Source organism: Lichenostomus cassidix, chromosome 3 (assembly GCF_008360975.1).
Source record: "Lichenostomus cassidix isolate B80296 chromosome 3, HeHo_3.0, whole genome shotgun sequence".
NCBI classification, from domain to species: Eukaryota; Metazoa; Chordata; class Aves; order Passeriformes; family Meliphagidae; genus Lichenostomus; species Lichenostomus cassidix.
The window spans coordinates 57,710,290-57,727,443 of record NC_139483.1 but is presented as its reverse complement, the minus strand read 5'-3'; the positions used below and the strand labels follow the sequence as shown (position 1 = coordinate 57,727,443).

General features: G+C 40.8%; 1 protein-coding gene across 2 annotated transcripts in view; it reads left to right on the top strand.

The window, feature by feature from the left end:
- Positions 1-496: 496 nt before the first annotated feature.
- LOC146439802 (ectonucleotide pyrophosphatase/phosphodiesterase family member 1-like) overlaps positions 497-17,154 on the top strand; it is a 52,414-nt gene continuing 35,756 nt past the window's right edge. For both annotated transcript variants that reach the window (XM_085055946.1, XM_085055945.1), the window contains exons 1-2: positions 497-724; positions 16,777-16,849. In XM_085055946.1, coding sequence (XP_084912072.1) covers positions 539-724; positions 16,777-16,849 — 259 coding nt within the window. In that variant the 5' untranslated portion in view covers positions 497-538. The remainder of the gene's footprint in view (positions 725-16,776; positions 16,850-17,154) is intronic.

The following is a 17,154-nucleotide window of genomic DNA, read 5'->3' as shown; positions in this document are numbered from 1 at the left end:
AAGGACACCGGCAGCGCTCTGGGTGCAAACGCGCACCGGGACTCTGGCAGCTCCGGGATCGGGAGGGATGGGGACAGGGACAGGGACCCTCGCCCCCGCGCACACCTGTGCCACCTCTGCCGGGAGGCTTCGGGGAAAGCCGCGACACCGCCTCCGCCCGGGGGATCGGGCAGCGGAAACTTTCCCCGCGCTGCCTCGTAAACACGGCCCGGCGCCCTCCCCCGGACGCTATTTCGGAGCAGCGCGGCATCCTCCGGCCCCGCACCGCCTCCCTGCCCTGCCCGCAGGGAGGGTTGGCCCGGCCCGCCCTCACCTGCAGCGAGGGGGCGGAACGCGGGGGACGGCCGGGCCGGGGTGCCCGAGCGGGGCGGGCAGGGAAGGAAGGAAGGAGGGGAACATCCCGCTCCCTCCTCCACGCCGCTGCCGGCGGGGCAGCGGGGCCGCCGGTGTCCGCGATCCGGGCGGGGCGGGGCGGGACCGGGCCGCCGGGCTATTAATAGCCGTGTCCGGGCGGGCGCAGGGCAGAGCCGCGGGGACCATGCAGGGCAACGGGCAGCAAGCGGGAAAGGGCCACGAGGACCACCTGGATGGCGTAGGGGCGGCAGATGGCGGGCTGCAGGCTGCGGCTGTGCCCATGCTGCCGGCCATGGAGGTGGCCGAGGAGCCGGAGAAGCCTCCGGGCGGCAAGAGCAAGGATCCCAACACGTACAAAGTGCTGTCCCTGGTAAGCGCCGGGCGGGCGGGCGGGCGGACCCGGGTGTCACCGCGCCGACGGGAGCGCGGAGAGCCGTGCGGCTGGCGCAGGTGTTTCTCCCTTCTCCAAGCGTCAGGGGATGGGAGACGAGCCCGTGGCGGGGCCCTAAAAGCCTCCTCGCGGTGTTGGAAGAGGGGGATGGCCTTCGGCAGCACGGGCTCCTCGGGATGCCCCGGGCAGCGTAGCTGCGGGACGGCTCCGCTTCGGGAGTCAGCCCCGGGCACGAGTGTGGCACTCGCGTGTAGACAGAGACCTGCCTCAGAGAGGGATTTGTAACTCTTGATCTGTTTTACTCTTTTGACAGCGCTCAACATTGAATCTTTCCAAATATTTTTGTGGTGTCAATGGTTGTCCCGTCTTCCATCATGTGGTTTTAGCTGTTTTCTGTAGGGGGGACACCAGGGAAGACAAAACCAGGTTAAAATAGGAAAATATGGCTGGAAAAGCTAAATAGAGTTCAAGAGCCGAAAGGACAGAGGAAGTGTAAAAACTTGCCTTTCTCTGAATTTGAGCTACCGTGGGTTGAAAGTTTGTCTCCAAGTACTGCTGGGAGGCACTTTTGGCCCTTGTTCAGAAGCCCCAGCTGCCAAAGCCATTGTTAGCAGGTAGGTCACTTTCCAGTTTTAGCCATGCTGCTGTATTATAATTATCCTCCCCATAGAGATGTGCAAATAAGACCTTCCCAACTGCCTGGAGTAATCATTATGAGGCTAGAATCATTATCAAGGTGAAGGAACTGTGGTGTTCTTGGAAGGAAGCTTTAGTGGATCTGCAGCAGACTTCACTACATTTCTATGCATAAATAATCCTCTTTTAATACATTGAAGCATAAGGGTCAAGGTGCTTGTCCAAATTTACTGATAGCCTTGTAATCTGGTTACTCTTTCAAATGAGTCATCCACCTATATCATGGTGACTACAGGTTGGTCACACTTTCTGACACAGCAGGTGGTAAGTTACGTTTCTAAGTTTATCAGAATAAGAAAAATATGAAAATTCTTGCAAAGGTCTATGGTAGTTTCCATGCAGAAGCCTTTTTGCCAACTTTTCTGATGAAATGTCCACGAAATAAAGGTTGTGGTTTGTAGCTTGTTTCATTACTTCATTGTCTTCTGGGGATGTCAAGGTAGTGCCAATAAAAGCCACGGCAGTTGGATGGTGAAAACAGCACAGCTCTTTTCAGGCTTAGAAATAGTTAGTAATAGGGGGATATAATGATACCTTATTTAAAACCTAGTGTTGTTGCCCTGAGCTTTTTAGGCTGTAATAAACAAAATTATTAGAGATACATAGCCACTTGGAGACTGGAGTTGAGCACAAGTTAGTGTTTGCAGGTACTTACTCTTCTGAATTAAGTTCTTATTTTCCAAACTATAGCCATTTATTGAGAACTGGCAAAAGCTTCCTCCTGTGCTGATGAAAGTGTCAGAGTGAAATACATGTCTTCTATAAAGAAATAATTAAAAACTTCTAAATAATAATGACCATGCACTATTTTTTTGGTGATTGCAAACATTGAGATAACATAGGATATTCAGCAAGAGCTTGGAAAATTTTCTAAATAATCCAGGTGATACTGGGTTGAGTAAAACAAGAATGTATTTAACCTAAACATGTTAGAAAGTGGAAAACTGGAGTTGAAAATGCAAATTTGTTTTCACACAAGCCAGTGCATTTATAAAGCATTGATGACATCTCAACGTGAGAAACAAGTGAGTAGTGTTTATAGTTTTATAACACCAACTGCTTTGTGTTTATAGTTTTATAGTAATGTGAAACTATTAAAGCATCTAGATGTAGATAAACATCATTTGCCTGCATTTATCCTAGTTGTATTGCACTGTTGATTCCTTTATTTATGTAGTTTAAAAAAAAAAATCTATTTTGAAGTCAGCTTATGTTGAAATTTTTAAAAAAACTCATTAATACATTTCTGCTGATTAGGCAATACTTGAATTCCTCTTTTAATTTTTCTAGAAAGCACAGACTGACCTGCATTCTCCTAATCCTTCACACGTGCCTGCCACCTGCAGATGTCTGTGCACTTTGTGAACACAGCATCAAAGTCCCCAGCTTTTGTCCATGTGTCACTCTTACCCCGAGCAACTGCAACAAAAGGTTGCAGCCCCCTGTGCACTCTGCCCATGGTTCTGCTGGTTGCTCCAGAAGCCTGTGTTACGTGGCAGTGCCAGTGGCTGTTGACTGAATGTATTTTGGTCGAGGGAGGACATAGGTGTGTAAGGAGATGGTGTAGAATCACCTTCACTTCTAGCAGTGCTTGTTGAGGCTGGCATATTTTAAGTTCAGTGTCAGGTTTTCATACCATGCAGGTCACTCTTCTGCTGCTGCTGCACAGGGAGGATTCTGCAAATGGTGGGACAGACCCACAGGGGTTTAGTAACCCACAGTGCTTCCCAAGCACCTAGAGCACAACTTTTAATTAACCGTCTTGCCAGTTTTCTGAGCTCATTGTCCCCCAAAGCCCAATGAACTGTCTCTGTGTAGCCTCTCCAGGCTCACTCACTGCAGTTGTGTGAGTGACCAGTATGCTCCTGCCCAAGAGCAGCATAACCTTTGCTTATGTTTGAGGTTTTCTATCCCCACTTGCCAGGAACTTTCAGGCATTGCATTTTGGTCTGATTCATTCATTCCATTAAAATAAATTTTTCCATGCCTGTATAACAGGAAATGTTGAGAGAAATAAAAGTAATAGCATAAGAGAATGTCTCTTTTCAACAGCTACAGACTTTGTTTGTCAGAACTGGAAAACTCATTTAAACTGACACTTTTGTTAGAAAAATTCGTAAGGACTTTTTGCAGCTTCAGAATCCCTAAGTAGAAAAAAAATTACCACAAAATTCCAGGTAAGGTCCAGACTGAGACATTGAAAGTGTGTTAGTCTCATCTGAAGGATAACTGAAGCATTTCAGAATGCATAAAGATAATAAATTGTGAAGTTTAAAAAAAATGCTGCGGAATACACTTAATATTTTTAAAGTCTATAAGTTTTCTTTTTTATTTTCTGTTTTTCATTAAGGCTGTCCAGTCTTTTTTGTTTGTTGATTATTTTTTTAAGGCATGTCCCAAAAATGAACCAAATGCCAACTTTGGTCAAGAGGTTGAACTGAAACCTCTTCAAGTCTCTTCTAGCCTTATATCATAGAATGGTTTGGGTCTGAACAGATCATTAAAGATCATCTAGTTTCAAGCCCTCTATCATGGGCTGGGATGCCTTCACCAGACCTGGTTGCTCAAAGCACATCTAACCTGGCCTTGGACATTTCCAGGGATGGGGCATCCACAGATTCTCTGCACAATCTGTTCAAGTGTCTTGCCACACTCACAATAAAGAATTTCTTCCAAATATATAACCTAAACATACCTTCTTTCAGTTTAAAGCCATTTCCCCTTGTCCTATCACTACATGCTCTTGTTACAAGTCCCTCTCCCTTACTCATAGGACCCTTTAGGAACTGAAAGGCTTCTCTTCCCAGAGCTTTCTCTTCTTCAGGCTAAACAACCCCAACTCTCTCCACCTGTCTTTACAGTAAAGGAGAGGTGATCTAGCTCTCTTATCTTTATGGTCCTCCTCTGGACCTGCTTCAAGAAGTCTGAAGTTATGGAAATTCTTATGTTGAGGGCCCCTGAGCTGGATGCAGCATTCCAGGTGGGGTCTCATGGAGCAGAATCACCTCCCTTGACTTGCTGGTCACGCTTCTCTTGATACAGCTCAGGATGCCGTTGGCCCTCTGGGCTGCAAGTGCACGCCTATGCCCATGTCCAGCTTTTTGTCTGTGAGAAACCCCAAGTCCTTTTCTGCAGGGCTGTTCTTTGTGAGTCCTTCTCCCAGTCTGTATTTGTCTCTGGGATTGCCCTCACCCAGGTGTAGCACCTTGCAGTTGAACTTCATGAGGTTCCCATAGTCCCACTTCTCAAGCATGTCCAGGTCCCTCTTGATGACATCTGTTCCTTCTGTTATGTTGACTGCACTGACTCAGTTTTGTGTCATCTGCAGACCTGCTGAGGGGGCTTGGTCACACTGAGCTTCTCATCCACTCACACCCCCAAGTCTTTCTCCTCAGGGCTGCTCTCAAACCATTCTCTGCCCTGCCTCTGCTGGGCTTGTCATGCAGGACCACACACTTGGCCTTTGCATGGACTCATTTCTCAAGCCTGTCCAGGTCCCTCTGAATAGCATCCCTTTTCTCCAGCCTGTTGGCTGCACCATACAGCTTGATTATGGTGCAGCCAGCAGGCACCACAATTTGCAAACTTAGTGTGGGTGTGCTTGATCTCTCTGCCCATGTCACTGACAAAGGTGTCAAGCAATGCTGGTCCCTGTGTCAGCCCTGAGGAAGGCCACTTCTCACTGGTCTCCACTGGGACATTGAGCATAGCTCATGAGTGTGATGATCCAACCAATTCCATGTCCACTGAGTGGTCCCTCTGTCAAATCCATGTCTCACCAGTGTACAGACAAGGGGTGTCGTAAGGAATGTGCCAAATGCTTCGTACAAGTCCAGGTAGATGATTTCAGTTTCTGTTCCCTCCTCCACCACTGCTGTAATCCCATTTTAGAAGGCCAACAAATTTGTCACATGCAATTTGCCCTTAGTGAAGCCATGTTGGCTGTCACCAATTTTCCATGTGCCTTAGCATAGTTTTCAGGAACATCTGCTCCATGATTCTATAAATCTGGTTTCAGTTGTCCATTGGTTGCTATGTTAAACTTTTATGAATCATAAACCCTCATTTATTAGGAATAAATGAAACAGTCTCTGCCCAAGGAAGAGTTTCTGTTGCCAGTTAATATCTGTTATTGCTGCAGGCAGGGGAGAGTCTAATTACAGAAAAAAGATCTATTGGATGTCAAGATAGTCTATATGAGTCCTGAAAGTTTTTCACCTCTTCATTCTCAAATAACCTGTAGCTGCTGGCTTTCTGCTCAGGCAGAGGAAGATGGGTGTGCTACATCAGGATTTTTCAGACAGCTGTAGGTTTGTTTGGTTTCCTTTTTTATCTCCACAGATGTGGAAGTGTGGAAACAACCTTTTCTTATGCAGTTGTCTGGAAAATTGTATTCGTGTTTGCTTGTTTTCATGCTGATGGTTTTCCTACTAAATATGTTTAAAGGTGCCCAAACATTTGTATAGATTAGTACTTAAAAAAAATTTAAGAATGCATATATATATTCTTTTTTCCATAAAAAATGCAGAGTATTTAATTACTTAATATACTTATCAGCCTAATCTTACTTTTTCTATACCTGCTGTTGGAAGAGGAAAGATGTGGAGCAGTTAGTGAGAGAGCAGGTGACAAATGACTTGGGCTTGTTGAGGAGTAGTGTGTTGGCCCAGAACATGCAAAAGCTTGTTCTGCTTATGGTCTCAGGCTACTAAGAGAGCTGTGATCACTGGATGAACTACTGTGACTTTTACCATTGCTGCTGTGTTGCTGCAATATGGTCTTGATTCCTGGGGGAAAGGACTGTAGAAAGTTGATTCCAAACACCTGGATTTTCCATTTTTGCTTATCACACAGGCTAAGGAATTAATGTAACTTCTGTGAGGAGAGGAAGGAGAGTGATAGGAAAGTATCCTTGCCCAAACCTTGTGATTTGGAACATGGTTATTGACTTCAGCTGACTTCAGTGTGAGTATTTTTATGAGTATCAGTCAGTTCTTAAGCACTGGATTGAAGGATACTCTTGAGTTTGGGAAGACTGGGTGCCATGTTCAGTCTTTCCTCTAATCTTTTTTTGGCTCTCAGCATATTATTAAATTTCAGCCTTTTTTGTATTATTTTGCTTTATGTGCCTTGTAATTTTTTCTTTATTTTTCAATAGGAAAAAGTGGTCCTTGCTGAAATTTCTTTCTCCTGTGACGGTGCTAGATTGAGCTTAGATGGGACTTCTGTGATCCAAGAAACATCACACAGCTTAACAGTAATATTAAAGTGACTGAATGTTAGGTGATTTAATTTTTTTTGGCATTAAACATCCTTTGGTGAAATATGAAGTAAAAAAATGATGGTCAAAGGATTGCAATACTTTAAATAGACTTTGAAGCACTTTTGGTTTAGAAATATTAAAAAAAATTTGGCCAATCTCCAATATTTTAATAATTTTCAGGAAAATATATTCCAATGTTGGGAAGCAAGGATGTTTTACAGCTGTCTTCTGTCAATGTTACAGCTCTCCAGCTTCCATGGTGACTTGGTTTTAAGTCTGAATGCATGGTGAAAGCTGGTGTTTGATAAAACATTTTTTTTCATTGTGCTTGCTGTTGATACTGTTTAAATGCATTAATTAGAATAAAATTGTAACTATATATACAAAAGATAAAGACATTGTTATCTGATTTAAGCCATCAAAAGAAAGTTTGGAGTTTGAGGAATTTTAAAATCATTGTAACCTAATGTTTCTCTTCAGTCAAGTAATTTTTCAGGGAAGACTTTGCAAATAATTCTCATTACACACAGGGAGCTGTAAAGCCAAAATTTCTTTATTGTCCTTCGAGTGGGAATCTTTACACTGGGTATTGAAGACAAAAATTGTAGTCTTGCTGTTATACAATTAAAAAAAAATAGGTATTTTAACTCTGAAGGATTTCCAGGGTTAATTTGTATTATTGCTTTATTTACACTTCAAAGAGCTAGTTGGCATATCCTATCCTAAAAGGCAGAAGCTGATATGAAGTAAAAAATATTGTCCAAAGAAACACTTGCAGGAATTCAGTCTTTCCATTTGGTTGGGGACTTATAACTATAGAAAAAAAACCCCAAAAAAACAGATCAAAACAGCAGCAAACACAAACAAAGCCCAGCACCAACTGAACAGCAACAAAACCAAAACATCAACAGAAAAAACAGCTCCCCAAATTCCACTTTTATAAAAATCTTCACAAAGGGGGAGTAGAGACCATCTTTGTTAAAGACTGTACTCAGAACTCCATTTAAATTTTATTGCCCTATTAGGTTGAATTTGGGTCAAAGGGGTTGATTGTGAATTGGCTAAGATGGTCTCAGCTTGCTTAAAGCTGAGTAGTTTAGGTATATCTATCAGCACTGACAAAACAGCATGGAGTTTAGGCTGCCAGATACTCCCTTCTGTAGCTGAGTTGGAGAATTTAAGCCATCTAGGAGGTTTTGGTCACCCCTTGGAGTGTGGTGTGGGTGGATGCTTCTGGCTGCCTGGAGTGCAGCTGGAGTGCAGAGCTTGGAACAGGCTGAAGCACACCCAGCTGTGGGACTGGTGCATCTGTCAATGCTGCTGGCTGCTTGCCTGCCTGAAAACAGCCACACTGGGCCTAGGAATTGGAGTGCAGGATATCTGCTGATAGGTTAGGCTATGGTGTGCTTGGATCAGCCCTTTGGTCCATCCAGGCAAAAGAGGTGAGTGGCCAGGGCTGTGATAGGTGTTGTGTTCTCAGACTTACTGCTCCAGCATTCAGACCTCTGACTCAATCCATGCCTTAGGGTTTCCATTACCTTTCTTTAATTTTGGAGTAGTATTTGCAGTAAATGTTTGTCTGCCTGTCAGGCACCAGGTGAAGGCAGGTCATGCTGAAGGAGAAGGTAAAACTGTATCCAGCCATGGCAGCAAGGCAGACACAAGCAGTGGCCTCATTGGAAAGGGAGAGTCTCACTGCATGTGAGCAAGGTGAGCAGAGTGGATTTGGGGACACCAACCAGATTCAGCCAATAAGTTTCCAGGTGAGTAGATAATGGTAAGAGAGGTCCTAGGTAAAGGAAGACAGGCCTGTGAGTTAGGGTTGACAGAATAACTGGCCAGGATGGACTTGACTGCAGTGTGGCTGTACTGTATTCCAGACAGGGAACAGAGGCAAGGCTGGCTAAAATAAGGGGAGTGTGACTCTTCTGAGGCTTCCTCTAGCTATTTATTGGAAAGCTATCCTTAAGGCTGGTCAAGATTTCCCAAACAGTGCTCTCAAAAACTGAACCAATACTGGAGAACTGGCCCCAAGCACAGGCAGCTAAACTCCTGGGAGGAGGAGGGTGCTCTTGTTCTGAGCACCTTCATATAGTCCTGCAAGGCTCTTGGATACTCAAATAATGAAGAACACATCAACAGTTTAAGTGGATAGGCTTTCTGTAGTAATAATTTTATCTTGGATACAGAGCAGCTTAGTTACTGTGCTAAAACTTAGATTTCAGGCAAGGCCAAAGATACAAAAACTAGGAAAGGCTTCCTTCCAACTCCTGCTCTTGAACTTTCCTTCACATTCCTTTACTAGTATCACTGGAATTTCACCAAGTGAATTGTTCTGATTTGACTTGCAGTGGAAGCTATGCTACTGTTGCTCCCATCTGAAAGAAGGAGCAGAATAAAGTAGAGGTTTTGAAAACATGAAAGATATGAAGAGTTTCTCACCTTGGAGCTGGTATTAGAAATTAATATATTGGCAAATATCACCATGACTGTATGCTGTGATAGAATTTGTCAATGTGCTGCATCATGACAGTGTCCCATTTGAATGAAAGGGTGGTAGACGCAATTTTAAAAGAAAGTTTTTTTATAAAGTTCAGTATTGGAATGATATTTTTACATTGTTATGATATATTTCTTGACCCTTTTTCAAAAAACACTTTCTGCACCAAAAAGTGTTTTTCTGCACAGGTGTTGCACAAGTCCCTCATATAAAAGGTTTCCTCTAAGTGTGTTTATAAGGCAGCAGTGGATTTTTATTTTAAATGGGGTGTGGTGGAGGACAAAGCAAAGTGGTATAAGTAAGGACTTTTCACAGATGGACTGTTGCCTAATTGTTCAACACTGAATAAGTTAGCTAAGGAGAAAAGGGAAGGAATAAGAAAAAATTAAGTATTTGCATTTCTAAAGAAACTCAGTGAGCATGAGCCTTGTCTCAGTTCTGCTGTGTAATGGCATGTAAGCCAAATCAACCTGTATAAGTGCTTTCTAGTGTGGTAGTATGTGGGTACAAGTTTGTGTTAAAGGTTGGTTGTTTGTTCCTAGAATAACAAAAAGTATAATGTTGTTACAGCTGCTTCAACAAAATCAATAGTCCAACCTGGCTATGTATATTTCATTTTGCTGTTTAACTCTCGTAAGTGGGCCAGTTCTTGAATCTTTTTGAGGCATCAAAATCTGATAGTCTGCCTTTTGTTTTTTGAGGGGATATATTCAAATGTTGCAGAGGTAAATAATGGGCTCTTGGTCAGTCCTGGTCTTTGTTTTGGGAAAATGGTCAATGGATTCAGGGCTGAAGATGGGTCTGTGATCGATATCAGTGTACATGGTAAAGACCTATAACGAATAACTGAAACAGTTGGTCTTGACCTTAGAGGTCTTTTCTTACCTAATTCTGTGATTCTGTGAAACTTTACTTGTCCTATCTTCTTACACTGCTTGTGGCTTTGCAGTTTTTGACCCTCCTTATATTCTTAGTGTTTTACAGGATTTCTTCACTTATTCTTTAAGGTGGTTGTGTCTTCCTGTGGAAGCTAATGTTGCTGTTGTGGTGGCAGTAATAACAGTATCTGCCAAGGAAAACTGGATGTGACTATCAGTTTACTTGGTATATTTGGTGGTATAATCAGTGCCCTGTAGAAGCAGCCCCCTCTGTGCAGTGTTCTTCTGTCACAACTCTAATGACAGTAATCTAAATTGGAACAGCTTTAGCTTTATTCTTGAAAAGGGATTTTTGGAATAGGAAGGGCATGAAGATGGCTCAAGGCCATATTTTCAGATTCAGTTTTGCTATTATTTATGAGTCAAATGAAACTTGTTTGGAAAACAGTTTTTAGTTGGCATAATTACTGACAGTTTCTTTCTGTTCTATGCAGTTGTGCATTCATATGTGGTTGCCACTAAAGCAGATGACATGTGGTGGTCTTTGTTCTGTGTTCTTTGTCTGCTGTGCTGAATAAAAGAATTTTATTTGAAAGTACAATATTTACTTTTTTCTCATAATATGAGTTTTCAGTCCTGTTTATCCTTAGGTTTTTACAAAAATCCACTTGCTGATTAAATAGCAGAGTCAGCTGCTATCTGCTTTCTGGGAATTTAACTAGAAATTTAATTTCCCCTTCTTTTTGTCTAGCATATTGTTTCACTTTAATTTCTCTCTAAATTCTCCCATAATATAAAGTGCAGTAAAAAACATTAACAGCTGGGGTAAAGCATTGATGACAACAGCTCAAGTGCTAATGACTTCCAGGAGAGTTTGTACCTGTACAGTTGGGCAAGCAACAAATAAGAAAAATATTTTAGATTCCAGCTGACTAGCTGACAGATGCTAACTCTTCTGTCTTTTTGTATCTCTTTGTTAAAAACCAGATGCTGTGAAGGCTTTTATAATACCTTACAGTGGCTCAATCTACCTTTAAAACATTCTTGTCCTTTGAATGACCTTAGGTTGCAATGGTACATAATAACAGTCTTGAGAACATTCAGTAGAAAGAATGAGAGTAGACCTTCTGTGTGCTGCTTTGAGAAGAAAAACAATAATGCCTATACATTTTTATAGTAAACCTTTTTAGATCTGAAAATGTTTTGGGTGTAAGCTCCAGCATTTTCATCCACTGACTTCAGAACAGTTTAGTCTCCTCTAATGTTTTAGAACAGCCAGGACCTGAGAGCCTCAGCAGCTCTCCTCCTGCTGGCCTCTGTGAGTGGAATGTGGATCAACAGAAGCAAGTCTTTGAAGACCATAAAAATATTTACAAATGTGGAAAGAAGAGATGACTGGTGCAGGAAGGAGGTGGTGCACTTGATTCAGTGCTGATTAACCTTTTTTTTTAGGTGATTTTCTTAAGTGTTACTTAAGTAGCTGTGCTGGTGTGAGTGAAGTATCTACCTCCTTTCAGTTTATTAAACTTTATTAAGTATCCTCTGCTTTTGAATAAAACTGAGCTGTTGGCAAGGGGACTATGCTGGTTTAAAAATAATTTTTATAAGCATGACTAAGTGTTCCACTGCCCCTGGCAAGTGTAGATAATTTTTTTCTTTATACAGTAAGCTGTTTGCATTTTTAACGGTGCCCTCTTGGAGACAGAAGGTGACCCTGTTCTTCCTTGAAATTAATTATTTATTACTACATTATTTACACTTTTTCAGGTGAAATTCTTTCTCAAAGATATTTCTGTGTTAAGGTGTTCAGGTCATTAGTCATCTATTCTAGGTGCACAAAACAGTGAAAACATAGCATGCCTTTCACAGATCCCAGTGGTTTTGGAAAATTCCATGGGTTTTCTTAATACTGGCATTGCAGACCCAGTCTAGACACCCTCCCTTCATGGATACACATGATACAACTGTGAGAGCCAATCATGGAGATTAGAATGGAAAACCATTATTTTGCATGGTTTCCTTGATAATTGCGTAGTTGTTAATGGATGTGTCTTAAACCTTGGAGTGTTTGTCAGCCATGGAATACCAGGGGTGAAGGAAAGGAAATGGAAGGCAACTGGGTACATGGCAGGCAAAGAGTCAGGAAGATCAACACAGAAAGAAATGTAATTCAGAATGATTATTCCTTAAAAGATATGTCAATGCCTTCTTTGCCAAAGAAAATATAGAACAATAGAGGGGAGTGGGAGAGGTGGACAGAGCTAGGGAAGAGTGAAGAGAAAGGAGCCATAGCATTAACCCTGTAAAGGAGGACTAAAATATGATAGGAAAGGATGTAGTAGCTAAGGCCAGTGAGGGGTTTCTTTGGATGTCAGTAAGACCTGTACAGCTGATGAGTCTCTCTGGGATCTGATGTATGCACCTGCATGCTTGCTGACTCTGGCCCTTCCAGCAGCTCCCCAAAATCACTGCTGAGAAATTCTCTGCAGCTGCAGTTCTAGAGATGAGTGACGGAAATGATTCTCTTCTCTAACCATGCTATCATATTTCCATCTACCGAGCTCTAAATAAAAGGCTTTTGAAATAAAAGGCTTTTGAAATGTTCTCAGGATTGCAGTTTTCCAGACATTCAACCACCTATTCCCAACCATTATAATTGTTTACAAAGCAAAGCTTTTATTGCTTCCTCCCACATAAAGGAAGTAGTGATGGGACAGAGATTCATCCCTAGATGACAATGTTTTTGTGATTCTAAAACAAACTTTCTAAAAATTGTTTTTAAACCAAAAAAGGACACTTTCTTCTCTGCAGTTGTTACTGTGTTGTTTTAAAAAACTTTTCTCAGATACTATATTAAAACTGAATCTGACAGTTTATTCTTGCAACCTCTCAAGATATAGATCATAAAAAGTTAATTTTCTACTTTTGTGTAGTACAAGGCCAGGTTCTTTAATTTTATTTGTCTTCGTACTAAATGTTGTATTCCCCTATTCTTTCTTAATTGTGCATTTTTCTCAATTCTTACTTTCTCCTTTGAGTGGAAGAATAGGGGTGAGAGAGAACAGGTAAGATTTATTCCTATTGTTTAAAAAGTCAGACTAAACCTTCAAGGCAGGTTTTATGTTGACAGTGTGGTAGTAGCTAGAGATTTGCATTTGGTGCTTGCTGCAGGAGGCTAAACAAGGTCATTGTTAGTAAACAAGAATGCATGCAGCTACTTGTCTTTCTATGGATTAAAAAAAAGTATAATCTTTATGCAGCAGATTGCAGCATCCCAAACCTGAGCTACCTGTATGTAAAACAGTTCAGGTAATATTAGTAACTGACTTGCTGTGGTGAGGTTTCTTGTAGAATCAGAATGGTTTGGGTTGGAAGGGACCTTAAAGGTCACCTAGTTCCACCCCCTGTGTCATGGACAGGGACACCTTCCACTAGGCTGCTCAAAGCTGTGTCCAACTTGGCTTGGAACACTTCCAAGGATGGGACATCCACAGCTTCTCTGAGCAAGAGAGATATGTTGCAATATTGAAAGAAGCAAAGTAAATTAGTCCATCTGTAGGGTGCAGCAGTGAGATGCAGTGAGTATCTGGATCTTCGGAAATAATCTGAATATTCTTCATCATCTGCAGAGTTGATAATCTTAGGGCCTTTCCACTGACAGTTGGTCAGCTACTGGTGAAACACCTCTTGCTGTGCCTAGTCAGGACTACTGCTGCTGCTGGCCAGTATTAGCTGCTCCTCATTGTTCCGGCAGAACATTTTGCCATTTGTGTGGATAATATCCATGTGACTGAAGTCATTCAGGCTCAAGATAAAGCTTCAATTCAAAGCCTTAAACACTAAGCTGCAATTGCATGGAGCTCCACTGGGTTAGATTTAGCTGTCCCAGAACATTGTCAAATGCTTAATGTGTAAACTTACTGTTTTTTTAAAACTTCTTTATTAAGTGTTAAAGAAGGAAAGAAAGAAGAAAACAAAAAGGAGAGGGAAGCTTTAGTATTTTGCAGTAAAATATTTTTAAGACAAAAATTGAAGCTAGTGGGGCTAAGGTTAAGAAAGCAAAGGCTTTAATGAAGTGAGTCAAGATTGTTTCAAGATCTTAATTTATTACTGCATTTAGTATTGCATTTTCTAGTATTTTGTACCCAAAAGAGAACTCATGTGCCTCAGTGAACATAATCCTTTTGTTTTTGCTTATTGGAATTATGTTCATAGAAGCGTAAAACTGACAACCTGGAATACAATACACAACTGATTTTGTTACATTTGGTGCCAAAATCACAAGAATTATTTGTGGAAACTTCAGTGAAATTTTACCAGTTTTATGTTAAGAAGTATTTTAATACTTTGGGTAATATGTATTTAATATGTTGCGTTGGAATGTGTTTTATGTAGACTTTATTTTTGCATTAATTTGGTGTCATGATTAAATTCCTGTATTACCTACACTGAAGCTCCATATGGGAATATTAATAGTCCGTTTAGTGGCACTGCAGTATATTTTCCATACAAGGACGCCTTAGGTGGCATAAGTTCCACAGGTCATGTAGCAATTTGAAGATATGGGACTAAAGCTGTTACAGATAGAGTAGCTGTGGGTTTTGCTTGTTTTAAAGTGTGTTTGTGTCACATCTCAGAGGACATTCTACTCCTTGATCTTAGTAGCAGGGCCTGGTGGGAGCGGAGAAGTGATAGATCTTCACTCTGAAATAGCATGTTCTCAACATGGCTTTTTAAAAATAAATGAATCAATATGTAATTTAATAATGATAATAATAACAATAATGTTAAAAGGACAGTAATAGGTTTTGCTCTCTCCACTGATTTTGTTGGGCTTTGACATCTTGCATTTGAAGTATTACTTACCTAGCTGTGCTCCTCCTCTTATCTAGGTGATATTTTATATGGGGGATTTCAAAGGTTCAGAACAATTTACATTGAAGATAATACTGTTGGTATTGACTGAACAGAAAATGTTGATGCTGCACGTGTTAGTAAGCTGATTTAAAAACAAAAAAAAAGAGAAGTGCAGAGCTCTGCATTTGTGTTCATTCTTGATAGCTGGGTTTAATGGAGACTTGCGTCTTTCTGCTACCTTTTTGCCTTCTGTACCTTTTTATCTAATGCTAGATTCCTCCCCCCCCTTAAATCTTTTATTATTTTCCTTCCTACTCTGTCAATTCAAAGACATGGAAGTCATGACATGAATCCAAAGAAATGGAACTGAAAAAGTGCTTATTTCTTTGCTATATGTGATGTTGAATGTGATTCCAGTGGCTTGTCTGGTTCAGAATTCTAGGCCAGAGCTTGGTCAGGTCCAGTATATTGTTTTATTTTTTTATGAATACCATATATGTAATATTTTTATATTGATTAATTTGGTTTACGATAATTTGTAGTTCAAAAATTCAGAGTAATATCTGAATTTCAATGCTACTCATTCCAGAAATTGCTTTCTTACTGTCTTTATTAACTGCTTAGTGAACAAGGTTGCATAGAAAACTGTATAGTTGTTAAAAAAAACACAAATAGTTTTTAGTTACTGAAGTGTTCACAGTCTTTAAAAAGAATAAGCTTGAGAAATAATTAGGTGCATTTTAAAATGGAAGGAAGTTTTTCCGCATCACAATATGATTGAGGCATTCTACTCAAGGCTGACTCAGCAGCTTTTGCTGATGGGAAAGGAGAAAAAAAGGGAGAATTGTGTAGGCATGTAAGTAAAATTTTTCCTCAGAAAACAGTGACTAGAAAGATGGTATGTACCTTTTTTCACTACCCAGAGTCCCCCAAATACTTTTGTATAAGAAATTTTGCATTATTGCAGTATCTTCTGTTTCAGGACTTCTGGCAAAGTACTTTATTACATTTTACACTTAAATAGAATAGCTGTCATGACTGCATTGTTGGCTTCTCTTTCATTACTGTATATGTACTGGTAAGTCCATAAACTCTGGAAAACATATGTGTACTAATCCAATACTTGATGAGGTTAAAATAAATCTTCCTCTGTATTTGAATAGGCATTAAATCTTACCCTAAAATGCTGGACAAAGATAATATGGTGCTTGTTTGATAACTTTAGTGCATCCAGAATCCAAAACAAGCACAGCCATAGTTTCTGGTCAGTGCAAGACACTGTGGTCAGACTTAATGTGACATCCCACAGTTGCTTACCATGGTGTGGACACAGATCTAGTATGAACTGGATACTAGGAAGTGGGAGAAGGTTTTCCTGCCTAAGAAAATTGTAGGTATCACTTCAGGGCTTTGCCTTCTGTTTGTAGTCTGTGGTTAATGGCAAAACTTCGCTTTGCTTTCTTGAAACAACGTGCAAGGAAGGAGTGAAGTAAAACTGTTTTCTATAGAATGGGTATATATGTAAGAAATAGAGAAGGACATATATCATTATGAAAGAATGATATAAAAGAAATCAAGAAGGACATGTCTATGTTAAATGACTTGAGAAGAAATATACATACCACTTGTGACAAGCATGTTCTTACACTGCTAATTAATTGCAAACAACATAACTGCTTGTGGAAGTGAAACTGCTGGTGAAAACAGTGAAATTAGCCTCCTAATCAGCATGTTTATGAATTTCAGTACAATTGTATGGCATTACAGAGAAAATGAGTCCTTTCAAAACCATTCAGTGGTAATTTAATAGTGCTTTCTTTTCCTTTCTGTCCCACAGGTACTCTGTGTCTGCATGTTAACAACAATCCTAGGATGTATATTTGGCCTGAAGCCCAGCTGTTCAAAAGATGGTAACTAATATGTCTTTTATTAAGCAATATTACTAAACAGTTCCTTTTTTTTTTTCTTTTTGTGAATTAATTTTCATATTATCAGAATGCCACCCTTCTTGCTGCAGGAAGAGGATTGCATGCATTGCCTGAAGCAGTAGCAGTACAAGGGGAGTAAAAATACCAGAAAATAAACCTCAGGTGTACCCAATACTTGTGTGTATTCACTCGAGAGGTAAAGTGATCCTGGTACTCAGTGTCTGATCTGGCAGCTTCCATGTATCCCAACTGTCACTGTGGTGATGTCACATGGCTGGCTTTTCTCA